The sequence below is a fragment of the Eubalaena glacialis genome, chromosome 1, assembly GCF_028564815.1.
Source record: "Eubalaena glacialis isolate mEubGla1 chromosome 1, mEubGla1.1.hap2.+ XY, whole genome shotgun sequence".
NCBI classification, from domain to species: domain Eukaryota; kingdom Metazoa; phylum Chordata; class Mammalia; order Artiodactyla; family Balaenidae; genus Eubalaena; species Eubalaena glacialis.
The window spans coordinates 176,654,277-176,680,107 of record NC_083716.1 but is presented as its reverse complement, the minus strand read 5'-3'; the positions used below and the strand labels follow the sequence as shown (position 1 = coordinate 176,680,107).

Sequence of the window (25,831 nt, the reverse complement as noted above, 5' to 3'; positions counted from 1 at the left end):
CTTTATAGGATAGAAATCCACAGAAAGTAACATTCTGAGAAGCCACGTGCTTCTGTTTGAATAGCAGCAGACCACTGAAGGTACATATTTGATTCTAAGTTTCCTGTAGCCAAGGGGTTAGCATTTGATGGGACATGAATGGGGATGTGTAAAGTCATCATTAGGCTATAGGAGGAGGCTCTGGCAATTGTAGTATGCCCATTTGTGGCTGGACAATGACTTGTGAATCTGTCACTTGCAGTAAAGAACTAGCTTATTAAAGAGGACACAAACAGATGGAGAGATATACCATTGTTCTTGGATTGGAAGAATCAACATTGTGAAAATGACTATACTACCCAAAGCAATCTACAGATTAAGTGCAATCCCTATCAAACTACAAATGGCATTTTTCACAGCACTAGAACAAAAAAATTGACAATTTGTATGGAAACACAAAAGACCCTGAATAGCCAAAGCAATCTTGAGAAAGAAAAGCGGAGCTGGAGAAATCAGGCTCTCGGACTTCAGACTATACTACAAAGCTACAGTAATCAAGACAGTATGGCACTGGCACAAAAACAGAAATATAGATCAATGGAACAGGATAGAAAGCCCAGAGGTAAACCCACGCTCACATGGTCACCTTATTTTTGATAAAGGAGGCAAGAATATACAATGGAGAAAAGACAGCCTCTTCAATAAGTGGTGCTGGGAAAACTGGACAGTTACATGTGAAAAATGAAATTAGAACACTCCTTAACACCACACACAAAAATAAACTCAAAATGGATTAAAGATCTAAATGTAAGGCCAGACACTATAAAACTCTTAGAGGAAAACATAGGCAGAACACTCCATGACATAAATCACAGCAAGATCCTTTTTGACCCACCTCCTAGAGTAATGGAAATAAAAAAAAAAATAAACAAATGGGACCTAATGAAACTTAAAAGCTTTTGCACAGCAAAGGAAACCATAAACAAGACCAAAAGACAACCCTCAGAATGGGAGAAAATATTTGCAAATGAAGCAACTGACAAAGGATTAATCTCCAAAATTTACAAGCAGCTCATGCAGCTCAATATCAAAAACAAAACAACCCAATCCAAAAATGGGCAGAAGACCTAAATAGACATTTCTCCAAAGAAGATATACAGATTGCCAACAAACACATGAAAGAATGCTCAATATCACGAATCATTAGAGAAATGCAAATCAAAACTACAATGAGGTATCACCTCACACCTGTCAGAATGGTCATCGTCAAAAAATCTACAAACAATAAATGCTGCAGAGGGTGTGGAGAAAAGGGAACCCTCTTGCACTGTTGGTGGGAATGTAAATTGACACAGCCACTATGCAGAACAGTATGGAGGTTCCTTAAAAAACTAAAAATAGAACTACCATATGACCCAGCAATCCCACTACTGGGCATATACCCTGAGAAAACCGTAATTCAGAAAGAGACATGTACCACAATGTTCATTGCAGCACTATTTACAATAGCCAGGACTTGGGAGCAACCTAAGTGTCCATTGACAGATGAATGGATAAAGAAGATGTGGCACATATATACAATGGAATATTACTCAGCCATCAAAAGAAATGAAATTGAGTTATTTGTAGTGAGGTGGATGGACCTAGAGACTGTCATACAGAGTGAAGTAAGTCAGAAAGAGAAAAACAAATACTGTATGCTAACACATATGTATGGAATCTAAAAAAAAAAAAAAGGTTCTGATGAACCTATGGGCAGGACAGGAATAAAGATGCAGAGGTAGAGAATGGACTTGAGGACACAGGGAGGTGGAAGGGGAAGCTGGGACAAAGTGAGAGAGTAGCATGGACATATATACACTACCAAATGTAAAACAGATAGCTAGTGGGAAGCAGCCGCATAGCACAGGGAGATAAGCTCGGTGCTTTGTGACCACCTAGAGAGGTGGGATAGGGAGGGCGGGAGGGAGGGAGATGCAAGAGGGAAGAGATATGGGAACATATGTATATGTATAACTGATTCACTTTGTTATAAAGCAGAAACTAACACACCATTGTAAAGCAATTATACTCCAATAAAGATATTAAAAAAAAGAAGTAGCCTAACATATACTTGCATTTTGTGAAATTCTGTGACATTCTGTGAACAATAATGGTTACTTCTGCTGGCTCAGGATAGGAACCATCACTTAGGATTTGAGGGACTAAGTCAACCCAGCTCGTGTCCATTATTACATGCTCACTGAGAACAGAAGTGACTAAAACAAGATATTTTGCCTCCATAATTGGAGAGAGCATTTAAGAATTTTATTTCAAAAGTATCTATGCTTATGGTTCCTTAATCTAGACTACTTGGAGGTTATAAAATGCAATAAAAATTTCTGACCACTTGGCCATAATGGGAATTTCCATCTCTAACAGTAATATAACACCTATTTACAAAATGCTTAATAGTTATAAAGTACTTTATAGTTCTAGAACACTGCTACAAACAATAGTTCATTTGATCCTTAACATTTCCTGGTAAGGTAGATGGAACAATTACTACTATTCTTCTCTGATGAGTCCACAGATGCAGAGAAGCTACACAGCTGGTTTCCTGACATGCAGTGAGGAGAAGAACCGTGACTCAAAGCAAGCAGTCTTTCTACTGACTGCACCGTGCCCCTTCCCTTTCAGGATCTTTGTGGATTTGCCTCTTTCGATACCAGATGCTAATGTATGGCTAAAAAATGATGATGCTTACAATGCAGTGTCTTGGCTGGGACGGAATAATAGGGACAGTGATTTAAAAATGACTCTTTTTTTATGTAGCAACTACCAGAAATGTGCCTCATCAACAGCTTTATGGCCTAATTCTTAAATAATATAGTACACTGTATTGTAGGAGAACAATTAGAATTTAGTAAGTACCTGTTGAATTGAACTGATGTCAGGAGACCAGAGTCCAGAGAGACTAGGTAAATCATTGACTAAATGAATTGGTTTTCTCTGTATAATAGGGGAAAAACTGCACCTACGTACTTCACAATGAATTAAGGAGCTCAACTAAGAAAACAGATGTGAGACAATTTAGGATTAAATAGTACCTAATTCACTCAACAAATATTTACTGAGTAGCCATTGGGAGCTAAGCACTGTGATAGATGCTATAATGGGATTAAGCACAAACTACCCTACGCCAATGGAAACCAAAGCTTCATAAAATATGGAAAACTGTTAGGAACTTCAGGGATCACAGACAAACGGAGTTGAGGAAAGACAGATGCAGATCAACGAACACGGTAACAGCTTACAACGATGGATAGGCTTACTCTCAAAAAGGAGCAAATCATTCACTGTCCAGGTACAACGTAAAGGCTAAAATACATAGACTTTTGAGTAGATGCAGTAACGTGAACCACATACCTGATTTCAAAGATGTAGTGTGCAGTAAAAGAACGAAATATCTCAATTTTTAATCCTGATTACATGTTAAAATCATATTATTTTGGATATACCGAGTTAAATAAAACGTTATTTAAACAGATGTCACCTGTTTCTTTTTACTTTTTAATGTGGCTACTAGAAAATTTTAAATTACTAAGAAGCCTGACTTACCATATTTCTTTTGGATAGCGCTCTTCTAGAAGACGTATTACGGCCAAAAGAAAAGTCCGGGCAGTGCATGGCTCTGAAAAGGCTAATCATGGTGTATGCTGACTTTGTGAGGCGTGGACCAAAGATACAAGAGAGAATGAGCCAAGTGTCATCAAACCCACAAATCACAAAAATTCTGATGGCTTACGTGGGAACACAGCTATAGTCAGGAGGAACCTCCGAGGTATTGCTGAGGATTCCAAAGTCAATGGGTTGAAAACTAAAAGAAGCGAGGGCACAGGAATCAGTTTATTTCTCCTTCCAGCTGAAGCACAAATATTTGAGGGAGAAATAAGTCTATGAAATGCTTGTTAGAACTGAAGTCCAATGTATCTCCAGCACTTCTCCTCCAGCAGTCAGTGACTATTTTACACACATACACTCTACCTAGAATAATGCTTTATTCAGCTGACAGAGCTCCTTGGTACGTGCAACCAAACTAGTTAATACTGACAATCCACTTACGTTATTTATCTCCAATAAATGTTCAGAAAATAATTTATAGTCCCTACGCCCCACACAATTATCAACCAGAATACTGAAGGGACCCGTAGGGATTCAACTGCAAGTGCCCCACGGGAGGCCCATGTCGCACTGAAGTCTCAACACCCAGCCCAGTACTGGTTACACAGTAAGTGCCCAATAAATATTCATTAAATACATAAAAAGTGGTAGTATATTAGAAGGTAAAAGTCCACACCTAGACAATACGGAAAAGGCCGAAACCAGAAATTTTAGACTGGTAAGCCTACTGCTGCAGATGGATCATCAAACAAATGGGGGTGAGCACTTAGAAATGAAGAGCCAGGAGCCAGAAAAGGCCTCCTAAAACCAAGTCACCCAGATGGGCCATTATTCTTTCTTCACCCCGCCTCTACATGTGCAGAGAATGACTCAAGTAACAGAGTAAATCTTGATGTTCACAAGACCTTTGACAAAATCTCTTATTACACCTTTTAAAAATATGGAGAAATAGCAGGCATAATGACACAGCAGTTCTAAGACAGTAATGAGTAGAAAAGTCATAAAGACAGACTGGTGGTTGAGAGATCGAGGTCAACTTAAAGAAATAGTGTACCAGGAGTCCCTCTGGGTCAACGTTTTTCTTCAGTGAGTTGGGAGAAGCATGAGAGGCATATTTGCAAGTACCATAAAAGTAGCAGGGATAAGTGTAACACTGGATGTGGTTCAGAAGACCCTAATTGGGCTAGAATATCTGAAAACAGCATGATGAAATCTAACAGGAATAAATGTAGGTGGTATGATTAGGTATACAAATGAATCATAATTAGAAATAAAAATACATAAAAATGAAATAAATGTAGGATGAGGGCAATTTGGTCTGGCAGCAGCTCAGCTATTTATCAGATCGCCACCAGTGCAAGGTGAAAGCTCCTTAGAATGTCAATGCAAAGGCAAGCTGCATCAGAAGCAATGCAGTTCTGAATACAGCTTTTTGTTAGTGCTCTTATATTTTCTATCAGCCAGTCCACATTTGGATCATCGTGACAAGAAGAATTCTGAGGAACAAAGGAGAACAAAAGCAGGAATAACTGAAGGGATTAGAGATGCTTTCTGAAGAGAAGGCCTACAGATGATATATTAGAAACCTTCACGTTCTTAAGAGTTTTCAATCAGAAGTGGTAGGGTACACTTTCTCTGTTTTCCAGAAGGTACTTTTTTGAGGAGGGGAGGGAGTCACAGATCTTTAGAGAATCTGATAGAGCCATGGGCCCTGCCCCCCAGGAAAAAAATGTACACACATACGTTTTACAAACAGTTTCAGGGGGTTCTGAACCAGATTAAGAACCCCTAGCTTAGAAGTTATAAAGACCCAGGTTTCTGTTTCATATTAAAAACTTATTTCTCCCTCGACCTCTAAAGCAATACTCCTAATCAGGAAATTGAGAGAATTCCTATCCTGGGCAGAGGTGTGGGAGAGCAGTTTGGAGCTGGTCACCTGTAGGGTCCCTCCCAATTCTAGGATTCCCTAATCTAAAAGGAATTTTTGAATAATTTCATAGGATTAAGGCAAATATTTAAAACACTATTTGTTATTGTCATTCACCTTACTATTTTAAATACTCTCAATGCCCATTACACTCCAGAAATAGAAACAGGATCAAAACAAAGGTCATCCAAGCACTCACATAATTTATGAGACATATCTGACAAGGATTTCATTCACTGGATGCACAACCACAATGGCAGCAGGTATACAGAAATTATTTCTTGCCTCCCAAACAATAAAATATTTCCCTCCACAAGTTGCTTTTTGAAAAACTTGGCTGCGCTAAGGGCGGTGGTAGCAGAAGCCCTACAGCATTTGCAATATCAGCTCTTGTTTTGTATTTGGTTACAAGGATTTTTCTAAGCAGCTGGTTTATATCATCATCACAGGGCATACCCGTGAGTTATTCATTAGCAGCATTACGTAATTTCTATATTCTGAGTTTATGTTCTAGGTAACTCATTGCTGTCTAAACCTGAAGAGCTTTTGCACGTTAGCTAGAGAGGAGGAGAAGAGATACATCTCTACGTTAATTCTATCCTTAAAGGGAAATAAGCAAATGAAAGTACTTGATAGTGATGCTTACTTCTTTAAAACTCAGGTTCTCAGAAATCCTAAGCAGGAAAAGTTTTCTATTATTCTTTTGAGATATTTTTCCTGGATTTTGCTTGACTTTCTTCTATTTAAATTCCTACCACTAGTTCTGCTAATAATCTTGAAAGAGCTCCAATCCTGAAATAATTATAGATGCATTATATTCAAAATTACTTCAATGTTTGCTACCTACAATCATATAAAACTATAATACATTTTATATATGCTTGTTGCCAATACACAGCACTGCTGCTGGGATACGATTTTCTTAATAAGTAAGTGTGCGAAAGAGCTGCCAGCCTCAAGGAGAAGCTGTGTGTGTGTGTGTGTGTGTGTGTGTGTGTGTGTGTGTGTGAGAGATTAATTTGTTTACGGAACCTCAGTGATAGATGTTACTCACTTAAAAGCCCCAACTTTATTTTTGTAATTTTCCTATTGGACTGAAAAGGTAGCCCTTCATTTCTCCACTTTCTCCAATTTCCGTTGTTGTCATTTCCCATTCAGATCAATTTCTCAAAATGGAAAAAAATCTGCCATCAATGGTAGACTTTAAGTGATACGGAGGGATCATTTTTTTCTAGAAGTAATAGCCTTCCATAAAAATTAATGACAGTGGACATATTTTCTATAGAAAGGATTGTCAAATTCCATCCAAATCTGTCGTATCTTTTTCTTAGCTAATGACATCCAGACATTAAGGGGTCAGAGATAATTTTAAGGGTTACTTTTGAGTTATACTTTCCATTTGCTTTAGTTATAAATGCAGCTGATGAGGAGAATTATACAGGACAGTGGTTCTCAAACTTTAATGTGTAGCAGAATCATCAGGAAGGTGTATCAAAATCCAGATTGCCAGGCCTCATCTCCAGAGTCTGCGATTCAGTAGGTCTGGGGTGGGTGGGGACCAATAGGTTGCATTTCTAACAAGTTCAGAGGTGATAGCTGCTGCTGCTGGGGGTCCAGGGACAACCCTTGGTGAACCCCCGGTACAGGATGATCCCTGATATCTAACTGATTGCAACACCATATTTCCTTTCTTAATTCAAACTTTCATGGCTAAGGTTTTTGAATCATACTCTAGACTGGAGCCTAAAATGGCAGACAGCTTCCTGTGGCTTAAGAACCTATATAAGCCACATCTTTCTCTAATGATCCTGTGGAAAATATCAGTAAAGAATGCAACCCCCTTCTGGCAGAAGAAATCAAGCTGTTTCTTGAGTCCCTCCCTCGCTTTCTTTAAACTTCTTACTAAATATCTGGAGTGAAATTCAACAGGAAAATGGTTCATAAAACCTATCTGGACGGGGCGCCTTTATTGGAAAGAAGACTGGCATACTCACCAGAGAGGAAATATACCCAGTCGTGTGGTGATAAAAACCATGGCAAACATAACAAACAGGAGATCACAAATTTTCTGAAACTTGGCGTAATTTGCCATTTTGGCAGCCTATGAAAGGAAGAAATGTGACAGATTAATTTAGTTAAATTGATAAATGAAAAGCTTCTTTCAATATGCATGAGTCTGCTTTAAGATATAACTTACCAGAGGCATAAAATGCCTGCTACTTTGAAATGTCATGCATCATGCATCATATTTATAAATTACCCATAAGTCGAGTGAAATGTGATATTAACCATAAGTAGAACTACTGACTGTCAGAGATTTAATAAAATATTCAGCAACCTGAAAAATTCAATTATATGGTTGATTTCAGGAAAACAGAAAAATATGAAATTCTTGCATTACAGATGATATTAGCAAGCCAAAGACGCCGAAACAGGAATTTGGCATCAGAGGTCAAAATAGGAAGTGCTACATAATCCTTTAAACTTTTAATGAGTCCCAAACACTAAAGTCACGAACTTTATAGAGAATATTGAGCCTTCCTGCATTTTTCCCCCTTTCTACTTAGAATTATAGGTTTTCCTTAAACAGGTATAAGGAGTGCTCTGGGGAGAGAGTTTCTTGGCTTATCCTCACAAATTTAGAAATGAAGAATGTGTCAAGATCACGTTATTTCAGCGAATCCACTTAGGTATAATTTTCAAATTTACATTAATGGGTAATTTTCTAGATGAAAGTCACTAATGTTCAGAATGTCTGTGAGAAGTACACTAATAATTTATGGTAGTGATTTAAATGACCACTTTTTATATTATAAATTAGCCGAAGGAAGAAATACATCCCTTTCTCTACCATCTACTTTTTAAAAAAAATATTTATTTATTTATTTGGCTGCACTGGGTCTTAGTTATGGCACTCGGGATCTTCGTTGCCGCCTGCAGGATCTTTAGTTGCGGCATGCGGGATCTAATTCCCTGGCCAGAGATTAAACTCGCGCCCCCTGCATTGGAAGCGCGGAGCCTTAACCGCTGGACCACCAGGGAAGTCCCTGCCATCTACTTTTTATAGATGATTCTAAGTAAGAACAGGTGACACTGAAAACATAATTGTCCTTGATTACTGCTTTTTACATTTTCACATATAATTCACAGTACCCACACACAGGGTTATAAACTGAAGAGGTCTTTTAAATTCATAACATTATTTTCTACTTCTTGCAAAGTTAAATTAGCTGAGTCAAACTTGAAAGGATTGTTGACAGTATCCACAGAAGCTGTAATTTAATAGCTTTAAGTAAAATACAAAGCTACGAGAGAAATATATTCCTAAGGGGAAATATCTATTAATTGAGTGGAAGCCAGGATTATGAACTTTTAATTTCATGCATACTTTGGATGTGACACCACAACTTATACTAAGAAAGAAAAAAAGCATCGTCTGCCTCCTTCTAGCTACGTAAACCATGTAGTTTTTCTTTTACATTCATTCACCAGTATTCAATAAAAAAGCATTAAACATCCATTTTTCTGAAATGTCTAAGCCATAGATTCCACTTTGAAGAGTCAACATATCTCATTATTTGGATATTCTCAAGCATTATTTTATGATGTCAAAGAGAATCCAAGTGATGAAGAACATTTGCTTTCAAGCCACATGACTGGGATTTCTGGATTATTTTTCTTTTCTAGATAAAAGTGGTGGATGATGATTCAACCCACATTTTCTGAATTATGGCTCTGCCAAGCATTATGCCATCCATTTCCCCAGACATTAGAGTTGGCAGATTATACAGGATTGACTTCAAAACTGTATATTGCTATATAAATTTCTACCTCCAAGCATACTTAGGATTTAACCACATGGTAACTGATTTTCAGGAAATTGCCTTTATATTAGTTTTATTTCTCCTTTAAAAAAATGTGCTGAATAGAATTTAGCTTGAATCACTTAAAAACCATAGCGCCAAACTATCATCTGACATATCCAGCCCATTAGGACTACTTTTCTGTTTCATAACCTTATAGGGACCAGAGTCTTTAATGAAGTGCTGTATACACTTCAAACCTTGACTAATTGCCTTTATAGCAGATTCAATTTTATGGCCTGGAATTTCTGCTTATGTTGGAATAACAAATAATTACTTGAGGGCACCTCTATTCTACATTCACAGTGATAGCACATGCTTCAAAGGGGCAGAACTGTGGGCCAACAGGAATAAAAAATAAGCATACAGATTCTAAGACCCATTTCTACATGGAATTTGTACTCTGGTAAGTTCATTTTTGACCAGTTATATAAATTTCTTAGGACTAAAATGAAAAAACTATAGTTATATAACCTTATTGAGTATGTCTCTTCATGGAGGCCATGAGTAAGAGTAAATACCGCATCAAAATTTTACTTGGGATTTTATCTTTCGAAATATGCTAGAAGCATTTTTCTTTTTATTTTTTTTTGCTACTTTAGTAATTTTAAGTGATAATGGTTTAGAAAGTTAATCAAAGTGCAACCAATATTTCCTCAGATATTCTTAATACTTACATGCATAGAAAACATAGCTTTTATATAAAATTTGTAATTCATATATACTTTCACTATAAAAATACTAGGATAATATGTATATTGGTAATAAAAACTATGACTACTCATTAATTTCATCAGGATGTACAACTACTATTACTAATTAAACTGATTTATATACACTTCCCAGATAAATCAGTGTGAAACTTGTAACACTAGAAACAAAACCTATTCAAGTAGTAATTTTCCTATTGTAAAACACTCATTTCTTAAGTGTGGAAGGGTTAAGGTTTTCATTATTCTATTAACAAAGAATGCTAACTTGGTGAATGTTTTTCGCACACCACTTTATATACTAAAGTCTCACTTTCACCAATTTAACCTACAAAGAAACACTCCTCAGTTTCAAAGCAGTCATGTACTAACTTCTCCCAGCACCATCTATCAGACCCTACAAAAACTGATCATCTGGGGGATTTCCTGAATTCCAGATTTTGTATTCTTATAGATGAAAGAAAACTTTTACCTCTAGAAAAGCGTCGGCTGAATCATGGAGACAGAGGACTAGGGTTCCTACTCGGGCCATGTTGTTGACATATGAAAAGGTAATCAAAAAAATAGATACAAGGTGATGCAGGAACATAACGCCAAAGTCCTGGGAAGGAGAAGACACAGGCATGTTAGTTAGGACTTAGCAGCAATGCAGCTTTTCCATTCATCTATTCAACCATTCATCCAATAATTTTAAGGCTCTCTATGGGCCCAGCACTGGGAACACTAATGTGAGTAAGAGATAGTTCCTATACTTTGAGAGTTTACTGAGTCCTGGGAGAGAAACACAGGACACCAGTGACTGTGGAAAATGTGATCAACACCAGGACTAAGGCCAAATCATAAAGGGTGTTTTGTACTAAGCCAAGGAATTTGAAGCTATGGGAGAAACTGCCACAGGATTTGGTAAATGAAAAATATTGCCTGCCATATCAGTAAACAAAGGATGTTGCAGCCATCAAGCCATCACATTACAGCCTCCCCTAGAGTGAGTCCTGAGGAAACTCAGGATGGAAACAGGATGCGCCCCATCTAGCAGTCAGCTGCTGCAGCCACCCCTGACAGTGTACCCTGAGGAGACTCAGGATGAGAAAGCACAGGATACTGGCCCCAGATAGCTGAGGTGCATACCAAAGGAATGATTCCAGGCAGCCCAGACTCTTGCATCTTCCAATACACAGAAAAGAGCTAAATTCCTTAACTTGAGGTATCTGGTTTTCTTTAATTAACAGTAATCTTTTGATGTTCTGACTACCTGGTGTTTGTTGCAAAAAATCCTATATATTCTGGCTCTCCCTTTGTCTCTTCGGAGCAATCTCTCAGAGTGATTCGAGATGCTCTGTCCCCAGCTTAAGGACTCAGTTTTGTCCGTTATTTATTTGACGATTTGAGAATTATGTTTTACTACATAATTCTCAACTTTTAGGTTGTGCATTTTTTTTCAGTCGACAGATTTTAAGCAAAGAAAGGTATTACTTGGATTTGTACTTTAGGAAAATCTTTTGGGTAGCAGTGCAGGTCCAACTAGACCACTTCTCTGACTATGAGTGGCTGGGGATTTGGCATCTTTCTCCTGGAATATGCCCAATGGGATGTTAAAATAAGAATCATAATATGTTGGCATTTCTGATGGGTCCTACACAAACAAGCTCTCAATTTTAACCATTATCCATCTACAGTCATTAGAAAAAAATAATTAGCAAAAGTAATGGTAAGCTGGCCATCCTCATTTTGGTCAACTTCAAGGGAGATGCTTCTTGGCCCATGTGAAAAGATCATCTTTCTCTGGTATTGACTTATCTCCTGGCCACCTGGTTTATTGTAACATGGAATTTCTGTTGCTTAGAAATGTTGTCTCTCTTACTGATATTTTTACTCTTATTTAATCTGAATTTCTCCCAGAGTAAACTTGAACTTCTCTGGGGCTTAAATGCCAGGACTAGCCCTAATGATGATCTACTTGAAACCATGGAGAAAGAGGACTACTCTCTTATGGGCCATTCATGTAGAGATAAATTAGCCAAAATGAGACGCATATTTTGCAACTGAGAGAGAGAGAAAAAGAGAGCAAGTGTGTGCACACATACATATTCTGTTGATGTCAAACAGTTTGGGGTCTGAAAGGTCAACTATGATGACTTTTAAATGGTTTTAAAACATTTAAACAATATTTTTTGTTTAGATCCTGAAAGTAACTAATGATAATCTGTAAGTAATGAAATATTGCTCCTATTAGGTCATTTTTCCATTTATTTCATTGTATAGCTCCCATGTTGAAAAAATTTCCAATTATTTGATTTTAATTTATATAACTTAAACCTATAAAGCTATGCATTTTTCTACTGTTTAAATTCCTATACTATAGAACTCTTTAAGAATATCATTTTATATTTTATAAAATCAAGCTTTAAATGACAATGATGAAATAAAGTTAAATGGGTATATTTTAAAAAACACACACAATATTTAAATGGTTCTGTATACACTTTGGTGAACGTGTCCAGAAGTTACTTTTCTGCCTTGGAAAGTGCCAGACATTTACTGATAACCATATTGATTTATTACTAGGATAAACAATGTATTAGTTTCTTAAATAAGGTCGAATAATTTTAAAAATGAAGTACAACTATTTCTCTTATTTTCAATTAACCTAGTCTCCGTGTTGCCACGATGGTGAATACCATTGTTGGCAGAATCATCTGTCTTGCATTAATTCATTCTAATGGCCACAGTAGAACTACAGTACCAAGTTGTGCAAACTCCTGCCGCCTGTTGACCTACCACTATACTCCTTCCTCCAGACCCACATTTGCATCTAGTTCTCAGCTCACTGGCAGAGAGAAATGAAGACCATGCTCTGAGTTTATTTAATCAGTGATTATGGACAGACTCAACTTATCAGTTTTACCTACTTCTCTTGATTTTCTCTGTTTTTGTAAGTCTCTAGGATTTTCCTAAAGTATTAGAGTTGAACAATACCAAAATGCCTAAGGCATACAAGAAAAACTGCTTTGATAATGTTTCCCATGGGAAGATGAAATCTCTTCACTATGGGCTGTTATCAGAAATGTATCACCTGGCATAGAGTGATCCACCAGACAATAGCTACTTCAAAACAATGGATCAATTAAAGTGGAGGTAACCTATCAACTGATATTTTATACTGTCTCATAAACATAATTAAATAAAAACACAGAGTGCTAATTCAACAGTTCAGTGAGTTTATATTCGCCCATGCTGAATACACAGATTTTAAAGTCTAACTAGCTGAGTACCTAACCAGAACAATACTTTCCACATTTCTCATTGTTTAGCCCTAAATGATTGCTCTTGATTCACTGAAAGAGAAGAGGTTTTCTCGATTTAATTTTAAAATGAATAAACATAAATTGATTAAAACACTTATGGAGGATTAGGGCCATTTTATAATTAAGTTTCCTAACATGTATCTGATATATATGCCAATAAATAAAACAATGCCCTTGGCAATATAGCAAGGCTGCCCTAAAAACAAAAGCCTTATTTTTCAGACAAAGTTTGCTTTGTGAAGATGATTTTTGCATATAAATCCCCTGGTCCTAGAAAACATTTATTACTGAGGGGCTCAGAGCTATGCTCATTGCAGAAGACCAATTTTCATTATACTGTCATATCTGTATGAATATGAAAAGCATGAATAATGGATTTTGTCTTTTACACTTCTGCTTCAGAAAGCATTATACACAATGAAATACCTTTAATAAAATCCCTGCAATCATTATTTTTTGTTACTCTCATTCCCTCACCCTGACACATTTTTTTGAATAGGCAGTGAATCTGGTCCAAATAACAGTTTTTAAATGAATTGTCAATTTAGACTTTATCAATGCATGGTGGGAAATGCCCATCCTCATGTTTGTTACCGCTGAAAGTGACTGGGTACAGGCAAGCTGCAGGAAACTTAGCATTTTAGGCTGAGAATATTTTCTTCCATTTTCAGTAGCATCAGTTAGGTAGAGATTGTGATTTCTTGTTGGCCCTCATATTGAAGACGGATCCCAAAGTCCTTAGACAAAATTGACGACTGGCCTGGCTACCTGCATCAGTGGTCCCCAATCTCCTGTCATTCTGCCATATTGTTTCTGGATACATTCATAGCTCTAGTCAAGGGGTCCTTCTACATTCCCTGCCTGATATTTACCCCAACTCCAGCCCTCATTCCAGTGGCTTCTCCTATGTTAGTTATCAGAGACAAGGGAAAAAAACAGATATGGACTTGACTCAAGCACAATTAGAATAAGCCTAAAATGAAAAGATTCAAGGAAAAGCCATTCATTTTAATACCAGAAGTTGGTAAGAAAACGCTGTTTTTTCCTTATTATATTTCTGAATGACATTTAGAGAACCCAGAACAGAGTCTCAGTCTGCTCTGTGTAGCTTCCACATCAGAAACTCGTAGGTGCAAGTAAACCTGTAGCTACTTGGGCTCCATCCCCAACTCTTAGAATGAGAATCGGCATCCTTAACTCAGTTCTCCAGGGGAATTCTCTGCACAGTAAAATATCGGCATCAAAGGGCCAGAGAGGTCACCCTCTCATTAAGACATAAGTCTGATGTTCTTTATGATGCAACTCCATTTGCAATGGTCAGGCTGAAAGAGGCTTTGAAATAATACTCTGTTTTCAGGAAGCACCAGAAATTCACCTTGATATACATATTTTTATGAAAGCAAAATTAACTCTATTCTCATTTTTTAAAAACTCACTACAAATAAGAAACTTGTTCTCTAAATTCTCATTTGCTGGATAAAGTATTCACAATTTTATGCAGTTTCTTTTGGGAATAATCTTTGCAACAAATAAAGAAAAGCACTGGTGAACCTTCTCAAAAAGGAATAAGAAGACCAAGATTTTAAGTGATGGCCGATTTAGATGCTCATGTATGGTGAAAAATATGACATACCACTAAAGCGCAAGACAAAGAAAAGACTCTTCTTTCTTGGATGCAAATGACATGTGCCAGCTTTCCCAAATTTAATAAATATCATAAATAAATATCATTAATAAACGTACTCTAACTCATGAACAGAAATCAGGTAATACCAGGTTAACCATTTAACAGATTTTCAAACTCTCTATGAAACAGAGGGACAGAAACATAATTTGAAACTGATTTCATTTTATGGCAACTATAGCAGTAATAGAAATCTCTCATTTTTGTTTGTTTTGTTTTTTTAAAAAAACAGTTTTCTTATTTGCGTCTTCAAGGTACAAAGAAATTAGTAGGACTTTTAACAGAGTAACACGCTCTTTTTTTCTAGAGATCAATAATACTCTCCCTATTTCTTCCCTTGCAATTGTGCAACCTGGGGGTAAAACTCAGAATGTTGGGAAGCAATGTGGCTGTGCAGGAAGTGTACTTCAAGCCTGTAACTTGGCAACGTACAGGGGAGAGTGCCCACTCAGGTTCCACCTCCACTCCAGAACAAACACACACGGAGATGGAGAGAACTTCAGATAAAACTTCCATGTGACAAGAATAATCATAGTTAAATACTTTTCCCATTGAGGGAATATGAAAATATAATAGATTTTCAACCTTTGGCTATGGATAGCTAAAGTCCTGACTAAGAGTATGAACATATATATATATATATATATACACATATATATTCCTCTTAAAAAGCAAAGAAACAAAAGACTACAAAACTGTCCGGGTTGTAAAGACAATGACTGCAATGAAAGTATATTCAGAGTGATTTATAAAAATCAGTTGATTCTGATTTGCCTCATATTAGGCAACTTGAAAATTATACCTTTCTCTTACCAGCGCATGACGCAAGGAGTTCACATAATGTATGTAAATGTAAATGTCAACCTTTGGGTATCTGGAATCTCCCACATTTACTTGGTTATTATATTTTTAGCTGGCCTTGAGTTTTGGCTCACTCTAAAGAGAACCAGTTAAATGTGCCATTTAAAGAAAGGTATTTCAAATAACAAAGTTCTTCAAAAATTGTAACTAAAATTCACTTTCATTCTCATGTATAGCCTATGCACTCTGGTGTAAATATTTATGGGAAAATCTGGAAATGGATGAAAAAGTGTGATTTATTTGGGAAACGTTTAATTATAAAGTAGAGGAGTCCTGGCAGGAATGATTCAATTATCCCATCTCTAAAAGCAGTCCATGAATAAAACCTCATTGACACAAAATCTAAAGTCCAATTTATTTTTACACTTTTTTTCCCCAATAGACTAGATTTTTCACCTTTGGGCCTAAATATATACAGATTTAGGTCCTTGAGGGAGATAACTGTCTCCTACAAATACAATTCTAAAAATAGTAAGTGCTAAGAAATTAATTGGTTAAAGACTTTAAACTTGCTACTGTTACTATCAAAATGTTTTAAAAATATGTACTGATGTGATGTGAATATCTCTACTAGCCATTCTCAAAGCTGACATCCTCACTGTTCACCAAATTTGCGTGTCTAGGTGACTCAACTTTAGAGCAGAGAAAGACACACTATGGCCCCCAGGCCAAATCTGGCCTTCATTTGTTTTTGTAAATAATGTTTTATTAGAACACAGCCATCCATTTGTTTAATTATTGTTTATGGCAGTGTTCTTGCTACAGTGGTAGAGTTAAGTGGTTGCAACAGAGACTACACAGCCTCCAAGTTTAAAATATTTACTAGCAGGCCCTTTACAGAAAAGTTTGACGAGCCCTGCCTTAGAGCCACATCAAAAGGCATAACATGGGAAACTCAGCCATGTAATTTGAGATGTGGCAATTGCATAGGCTCAAGGCTGGCTTCATCATATTTTCTTCAGATACAGAATATGTAAGAGATTTAATGTTCATAGCTATTCAGAAGTAACCAATTAAGTATTACTTTCAAAATTCAGATAAATCATTTAAAAAAAAAGAGTTTTGGCAGGTATCTACATCAAAATTCTCATGATAAACTATAACCACAACTTCAAGATCATTTTAAAATCGAGGAGCTTCTTCAGAAAAAGCTTGAGCTTTTGTAAAAACAAGAGCTGTCTATCCAGATGCAATATATTACTCTCTCTACTGCTACATGTGCCATTACTTCAGAGCTTCTGGGAACATACATAAATGAAATAAAGAACTTCTGTGTAAGCAGTGTTTACCCAATCTTTCTCCTGTGTAACATTTGTGGCACATTTTAAGATCAAGAAGTCATATAATCTCATCTACTATGAATTATTTAGCTGATATTTAATCTTTAATTGATTTTATTACTGTGGAAAAAGATGCAATAAAATTTTATTTGCACAATAGAAAACAGTAAGACAGTGCCACCAATTCCCTCCCACTGTGCCTGGCCAGAGCTCAGAACTTAATTTGCAACTCCCTGGAGTCCTCCTCCCTGCTTTCCTTTCCTCTTCCCATTGAAAGTACACTCTCCAAATGCACTCTGCTTTCAAATGATGTAGCTATTTTCCTTAATTATACACACATCTTTTTTCTCATTGAATCTTTGTATTGAGATGTTCTCCGTAACTACAAGTCTTGCCAAATTACAAGCTCCAGGAATTGAAGGCCTTTATATACATCATCTGGGCTCTGTTTAAACTACTCTTGGGGCTTCCCTGGTGGTGCAGTGGTTAAGAATCCGCGTGCCAATGCAGGGGACATGGGTTCGAGCCCTGGTCCAGGAAGATCCCACATGCTGCGGAGTAACTAAGCCCGTGCGCCACAACTACTGAGCCTGTGCTCTAGAGCCCGCGAGCCACAACTACTGAGCCCACATGCCACAACTACTGACGCTCGCATGCCTAGAGGCCCTGCTCCACAATAAGAGAAGCCACCGCAACGAGAAGCCCGTGCAACACAACAAAGAGTAGCCCCCGCTCGCCGCAACTAGAGAAAGCCCGCGTGCAGCAACGAAGACCCAACGCAGCCAAAAATAAATAAATAAATTTTTAAAATTAAAAAAATAAATAAACTACTCTTGGCCCAGCCACACTACTTTGTACAGCTTTTAATGCCAGAAGGGTCACTTCTGAGACATTTAAAATATACTCAACATAACAGTGTTAAGTGATACTCAGGTTAACAAACTTTATTCTCCTTTGTTTTCAGGAGGAAAAAGGCAAGGGCAACACTTGATACGAAGTAAACCCATTCAGGTTGAAAACGTCTGGAATGATCAGTAGGGGGCAGACTGTGTTCAACTAAAATCAGAACTATCCCAGGACGCAAAAGCCATCATCCTCATATCTACTGTAACGCCCCTGGGGTCCCAAATGACAATACGCCATCATGGTCTCAACTTGGTGCTTTAGATGGAAGATGGAAAAAGTCTCCTTTAGGTCAGCCAGGTTGGGATTATGTTGTAAGTTGTCAGGAGGGGTTCCGGGAAACTTATTATTGTCATCAGTCTTATCTTCTCTCTTCTAATCCCTCTTCCTTCAGCTGCTTGAGCTCCCCACCTCCCTTCACAGACAGAACTCTACATGCAGAATTCACTGGCCAACTTTCTTGCCCCCATGCAGGCCTCTGGCCCTTCAGGGTTTTTTTGTTTTTGTTTTCCTGGATGGAATGCTTGTGTATTCTCTTCTTTTCTCCAAGCCCCACTCCAACTTGACTACCTGGTGAACTTCTATCTACCCTGAGATTTGCCTACTAATTCTCAGGCTTCAAAGATTTATTGAGATTTATTCTCAACAACCTCCACATAAGGTAAGTACTCTTCGAATGCCATTTATAAAGAAACTGAGGCACAGAAAAGCGACGTAATTTTTTCAGAGTTACACAGTAAGGACAGGCTACAGGCAGGTCTGCATCCAGTTCTGTGTGATTCCAGAGCTCAGGCTCCAATCACAGTGGGCTGCTTCTCAGAAACAAGCACAGGAGGAAACAAAACAATAAGGAATGGGGCAGTGAAAGAGGACACTATTTTCTTTTTTTTAACATCTTTATTGGAGTATAATTGCTTTACAACGGTGTGTTACTTTCTGCTTCATAACAAAGTCAATCAGCTATACATATACATATATCCCCATTATCTCCTCCCTCTTGTGTCTCGCTCCCACCCTCCCTATCCCATCCCACTAGGTGGTCACAAAGCACCGAGCTGAGCTCCCTGTGCTATGCAGCTGCTTCCCACTAGCTATCTATTTTACATTTGGTAGTGTATATATGTCCATGCCACTCTCTCACTTTCTGAGTTACTTCACTCTGAATGACAGACTCTAGGTCCATCCAACTCACTACAAATAACTCAATTTCATTTCTTTTTATGGCTGAGTAAAATTCCATTGTATATATATGTGTCACATCTTCTATATCCATTCACGTCGATGGACACTTAGGTTGCTCCCATGTCCTGGCTATTGTAAATAGTGCTGCAATGAACATTGTGGTACATGTCTCTTTCTGAATTATGGTTTTCTCAGGGTATAGGCCCAGTAGTGGGATTGCTGGGTCATATGGTAGTTCTATTTTTAGTTTTTTAAGGAACCTCCATACTGTTCTCCATAGTGGCTGTAACAATTTACATTCCCACCAACAGTGCAAGAGAGTTCCCTTTTCTCCACACCCTCTCCAGCATTTACTGTTTGTAGATATTTTGATGATGACCATTCTGACCGGTGTGAGGTGATACCTCATTGTAGTTTTGATTTGCATTTCTCTAATGATTAGTGATGTTGAGCATCCTTTCATGTGCTTGTTGGCAATCTGTATATCTTCTCCGGAGAAATGTCTATTTAGGTCTTCTGCCCATTTTTGGATTGGGTTGTTTGTTTTTTTTCATATTGAGCTGCATGAGCTGCTTGTAAATTTTGGAGATTAATCGTTTGCCAGTTGCTTCGTTTGCAAATATTTTCTCCCACTCTGAGGGTTGTCTTTTCGTCTTGTTTATGGTTTCCTTTGCTGTGCAAAAGCTTTTAAGTTTCATTAGGTCCCATTTATTTATTTTTGTTTTTATTTCCATTTCTCTAGGAGGTGGGTCAAAAAGGATCTTGCTGTGATTTATGTCATGGAGTGTTCTGCCTATGTTTTCCTCTAAGAGATTTATAGTGTCTGGCCTTACATTTAGGGCTTTAATCCATTTTGATTTTATCTTTGTGTATGGTGTCAGGGAGTGTTCTAATTTCATTCTTTTACATGTACCTGTCCAGTTTTCCCAGCACCACTTATTGAAGAGACTGTCTTTTCTCCACTGTATATTCTTGCCTCCTTTATCAAAGATAAGGTGACCATATTTGCGTGGGTTTACCTCTGTGCTTTCTATCCTGTTCCATTGATCTATATTTCTGTTTTTGTGCCAGTATCATACTGTCTTGATTACTGTAGCTTTGTAGTAAAGTCTGAAGTCCGGGAGCCTGATTCCTCCAGCTCCGTTTTTCTTTCTCAAGATTGCTTTGGCTATTCGGGGTCTTTTCTGTTTCCATACAAATTGTGAAATTTTTTGTTCTAGTTCTGTGAAAAATGCCACTGGTAGTTTGATAGGGATTGAACTTAATCTGTAGATTGCTTTGGGTAGTATAGTCATTTTCACAATGTTGATTCTTCCAATCCAAAAATATGGTATATCTCTCCATCTGTTTGTATCTTTAATTTCTTTCATCAATGTATTATAGTTTTCTGTATACAGGTCTTTTGTCTCCTTAGGTAGGTTTATTCCTAGGTATTTTATCCTTTTTGTTGCAATGGTAAATGGGAGTGTTTCCTTAATTTCTCTTTCAGATTTTTCATCATTAGTGTATAGGAATGCAAGAGATTTCTGTGCGTTAATTTTGTATCCTGCTACTTTACCAAATTCATTGATTAGCTCTAGTAGTTTTCTGGTAGCATCTTTAGGATTCTCTATGCATATTATCATGTCATCTGCAAACAGTGACAGTTTTACTTCTTCTTTTCTGATTTGGATTCCTTTTATTTCTTTTTCTTCTCTGATTGCTGTGGCTAAAACTTCCAAAACTATGTTGAATAATAGTGGTGAGAGTGCGCAACCTCTTCTTGTTCCTGATCTTAGTGGAAATGGTTTCAGTTTTTCACCATTGAGAAAGATACTGGCTGTGGGTTTGTCATATATGGCCTTTATTATGTTGATGTAAGTTCCCTCTATGCCTACTTTCTGGAGTTTTTATCATAAATGGGTGTTGAATTTTGTCGAAAGCTTTTTCTGTATCTATTGATAATATTTATCCTTTATCCAAGGTTTTTATCCTTCAATTTGTTAATACGGTGTACCACATTGATTGATTTGCGTATACTGAAGAATCCCTGCATTCCTGGGAAAAACCCCACTTGATCATGGTGTATGATCCTTTTAATGTGCTGTTAGATTCTGTTTGCTAGTATTTTGTTGAGGATTTTTGCATCAGTGTTCATCAGTGATATTGGTCTGTAGTTTTCTTTTTTTGTGACATCTTTGTCTGGTTTTGGTATCAGGGTGATGGTGGCCTCATAGAATGAGTTTGGGAGTGTTCCTCCCTCTGCTATATTTTGGAAGAGTTTGAGAAGGATACGGGTTAGCTCTTCTCTAAATGTTTGATAGAATTCGCCTGTGAAGCCATCTGGTTCTGGGCTTTTGTTTGCTGGAAGATTTTTAATCACAGTTTCAATTTCAGTGCTTGTGATTGGTCTGTTTATGTTTTCTATTTCTTCGTGGTTCAGTCTTGGAAGGTTGTGCTTTTCTAAGAATGTGTCCATTACTTCCAGGTTTTCCATTTTATTGGCATACAGGTGCTTGTAGTAATCTCTCATGATCCTTGGTATTTCTGCAGTGTCATTGTTACTTCTCCTTTTTCATTTCTAATTCTGTTGATTTGAGTCTTTTCCCTTTTTTTCTTGATGAGTCTGGTTAATGGTTTATCAATTTTGTTTATCTTCTCAGAGAACCATCTTTTAGTTTATTGATCTTTGCTATTGTTTCCTTCATTTCTTTTTATTTCTGATCTGATCTTTATGATTTCTTTCCTTCTGATAACTTTGGGGTTTTTTGTTCTTCTTTCTCTAATTGCTTTAGGTGTATGGTTAGGTTGTTTATTTGAGATGTTTCTTGTTTCTTGAGGTAGGATTGTATTGCTATAAACTTCCCTCTTAGAACTGCTTTTGCTGCATCCCATAGGTTTTGGGTCGTTGTGTTTTCATTGTCATTTGTTTCTAGGTATTTTGTGATTTCCTCTTTGATTTCTTCAGTGATCTCTTGGTTATTTAGTAGTGTATTCTTTAGCCTCCATGTGTTTGCATTTTATACAGTTTTTTTCCTGTAATTGATATCTAGTCTTATAGCGTTGCGGTCAGAAAAGATACTTGATATGATTTCAATTTCCTTAAATTTACCAAGGCTTGATTTTTGACCCAAGAGATGATCTATCCTGGAGAATGGTCCATGAGCACTTGAGAAGAAAGTGTAATCTGCTGTTTTGGGATGGAATGTCCTATAAATATCAATTAAGTCCATCTTGTTTAATGTATCATTTAAAGCTTGTGTTTCCTTAGTTACTTTCATATCGGATGATCTGTCCATTGGTGAAAGTGGGGTGTTAAAGTCCCTTACTATGATTGTGTTACTGTCGATTGCCCTTATTATGGCTATTAGCGTTTGCCTTATGTATTGAGGTGCTCCTATGTTGGGTGCACAAATATTTACAATTGTTATATCTTCTTCTTGGATTGCTCCCTTGATCATTATGTAGTGTCCTTCTTTGTCACTTGTAATAGTCCTTATTTTAAAGCCTATTTTGTCTGATGTGAGAATTGTTACTCCAGCTTTCTTTTGATTTCCATTTGCATGGAATATCTTTTTCCATCCCTCACTTTCAGTCTGTATGTGTCCCTAGGTCTGAAGTGGGTCTCTTGTAGACAGCATATATACAGGTCTTGTTTTTGTATCCATTCAGCCAGTCTATGTCTTTTGGTGGGAGCACTTAATCCATTTACATTTAAGGTAATTATCGATATGTATGTTCCTATTACCATTTTAATTGTTTTGGGTTTGTTATTGTAGGTCTTTTCCTTCTCTTGTGTTTCCTGCCTAGAGAAGTTCCTTTAGTATTTGTTGTAAAGCTGGTTTGGTGGTGCTGAATTCTCTTAGCTTTTGTTTGTCTGTAAAGGTTTTAATTTCTCCGTCAAATCTGAATGAGATCCTTGCTGGCTAGAGTAATCTTGGTTGTAGGTTTTTCCCTTTCATCACTATAAATATGTCCTGCCACTCCCTTCTGGCTTGCAGAGTTTCTGCTGAAAGGTCAGCTGTTAACCTTATGGGGATTCCCTTGTATATTATTTGTTGTTTTTCCCTTGCTGCTTTTAATATTTTTTCTTTGTATTTAATTTTTGATAGTTTGATTAATATGTGTCTTGGTGTGTTTCTCCTTGGATTTATCCTGTATCAGACTCTCTGCACTTCCTGGATGTGATTGACTATCTCCTTTTCCATATTAGGGAAGTTTTCAACTATAATCTCTTCAAATATTTTCTCAGTCCTTTTCCTTTTCTCTTCTTCTTCTGGGACCCCTATAATTTGAATGTTGGTGCATTTAATGTTGTCCCAGAGGTCTCTGAGACTCTCTTCAATTCATTCTTTTTTCTTTATTCTGCTCTGCAGCAGTTATTTCCACTATTTTATCTTCTAGGTCACTTATCCGTGCTTCTCCCTCAGTTATTCTGCTATTGATTCCTTCAAGAGAATTTTTAATTTCATTTATTGTTTTGTTCATCATTGTTTGTTTGCTCTTTAGGCCTTCAGGTCCTTGTTAAATGTTTCTTGTATTTTCTCCATTCTATTTTCCAAGGTTCGGATCATCTTTACTTGCATTACTCTGAATTCTTTTTCAGGTAGACTGCCTATTTCCTCTTCATTTGTTTGGTCTGGTGGGTTTTTACCTTGCTCCTTCATCTGCTGCGTATTTCTCTGTCTTCTCATTTTGCTTAACTTACTGTGTTTGGGGTCTCCTTTTCGCAGGCTGCAGGATCATAGTTCCTGTTGTTTTTGGTGTCTGCCCCCAGTGGGTAAGGTTGGTTCAGTGGGTTGTGTAGGCTTCCTGGTGGAGGGAACTAGTGCCTGTGTTCTGGTGGATGAGGCTGGATGTTGTCTTTCTGGTGGGCAGGACCGCATGCAGTGGTGTGTTTTGGGGTGTCTGTGAACTTATTATGATTTTAGGTAGCCTCTCTGCTAATGGGTGGGGTTGTGCTCCTGTCTTGCTAGTTGTTTGGCATGGTGGGTCCAGCACTGGAGCTTGCTGGTCGTTGAGTGGAGCTGGGTCTTCACGTTGAGATGGAGATCTCTGGTAGAGCTCTTGCCGATTGATATTACGAGGGGCTGGGAGGTCTCTGGTGGACCAATGTCCTGAACTCGGCTCTCCGACCTCAGAGGCTCAGGCCTGACACCCGGCCAGAGCACCAAGACCCTGTCAGCCACATGGCTCAGAAGAAAAGGGAGAAAAGAAAAAAAATGAAAGAAAGAAAAAAATAATAAAATAAAGTTATTCAAATAAAAAAATTATTAAAATAAAAAAATAATTAAAAAAAAAAAGAGAGCAACCAAACCAATAAACAAATCCACCAATGATAACAAGCACTAAAAACTATACAAAAAAAAAAAAAAATGGACAGACAGAACCCTAGGACAAATGGTAAAAGCAAACTTATACAGACAAAATCACACAAAAGTATACACATACACACTCACAAAAAGGAAAAAGAATAAATATATATATATATTAAAAAAAAAGAGAGCAACCAAATCAATAACCAAATCTACCAATGATAATAAGCTCTAAATACTAAACTAAGATAAACATAAAACTGGAAACAAATTAGATGCAGAAAGCAAACCCCAAGTCTACAGTTGCTCCCAAAGTCCACCGCCTCAATTTTGGGATGATTCGTTGTCTATTCAGGTATTCCACAGATGCAGGGTACATCAAGTTGATTGTGGAGATTTAATCTGCTGCTCCTGAGGCTGCTGGGAGAGATTCCCTTTCTCTTCTTTGTTCGCAGAGCTCCCGGGGTTCAGCTTTGGATTTGGCCCTGCCTCTGTGTGTAGGTTGCCTGAGGGCATCTGTTCTTCGCTCAGACAGCACAGGGTTAAAGGAGCCGCTGATTAGGTGGCTCTGGCTCACTCAGGCCGGGGGGAGGGAGGGGTATGGATGCGGGGTGAGCCTGCAGCAGCAGAGGCCAGCATGACATTGCAACAGCCTGAGGCGCGCCATGTGTTCTCCCGGGTAAGGTGTCTGTGGATCTCGGGACCCTGGCAGTGGTGGGCTGCACAGACTCCCGGGAGGGGAGGTGTGGATAGTGACCTGTGCTTGCACACAGGCTTCTTGGTGGCTGCAGCAGCAGCCTTAGCATTTCATGCCCATCTCTGGTTTCCACGCTGATAGCCACGGCTCGCGTCCGTCTCTGGGGCTCGTTTAGGCGGTGCTCTGAATCCCCTCTCCTCGCGCACCCCGAAACAATGGTCTCTCGCCTCTTAGGCAGGTCCAGACTTTTTCCCGGACTCCCTCTCGGCCAGCTGTGGCGCACTAGCCCCCTTCAGGCTGTGTTCACGCAGCCGATCCCAGTCCTCTCCCTGGGATCTGACCTCTGAAGCCCGAGCCTCAGCTCCCAGCCCCTGCCCGCCCTGGCGGGTGAGCAGACAAGCCTCTCGGGCTGGTGAGTGCTGGTGGGCACCGATCCTCTGTGCGGGGATCTCTCCGATTTGCCCTCCGCACCCCTGTTGCTGT

At 38.1% G+C, this 25,831-nt stretch overlaps 1 protein-coding gene across 2 annotated transcripts in view; it reads right to left on the bottom strand.

The window, feature by feature from the left end:
• The window catches only part of CERS6 (ceramide synthase 6), a 323,409-nt gene that overhangs the window by 38,216 nt on the left and 259,362 nt on the right, over nt 1-25,831 (bottom strand). For both annotated transcript variants that reach the window (XM_061201251.1, XM_061201260.1), the window contains 2 exons: nt 10,615-10,743; nt 7,564-7,670 (listed from right to left, as the gene is read on the bottom strand). In XM_061201251.1, coding sequence (XP_061057234.1) covers nt 7,564-7,670; nt 10,615-10,743 — 236 coding nt within the window. The remainder of the gene's footprint in view (nt 1-7,563; nt 7,671-10,614; nt 10,744-25,831) is intronic.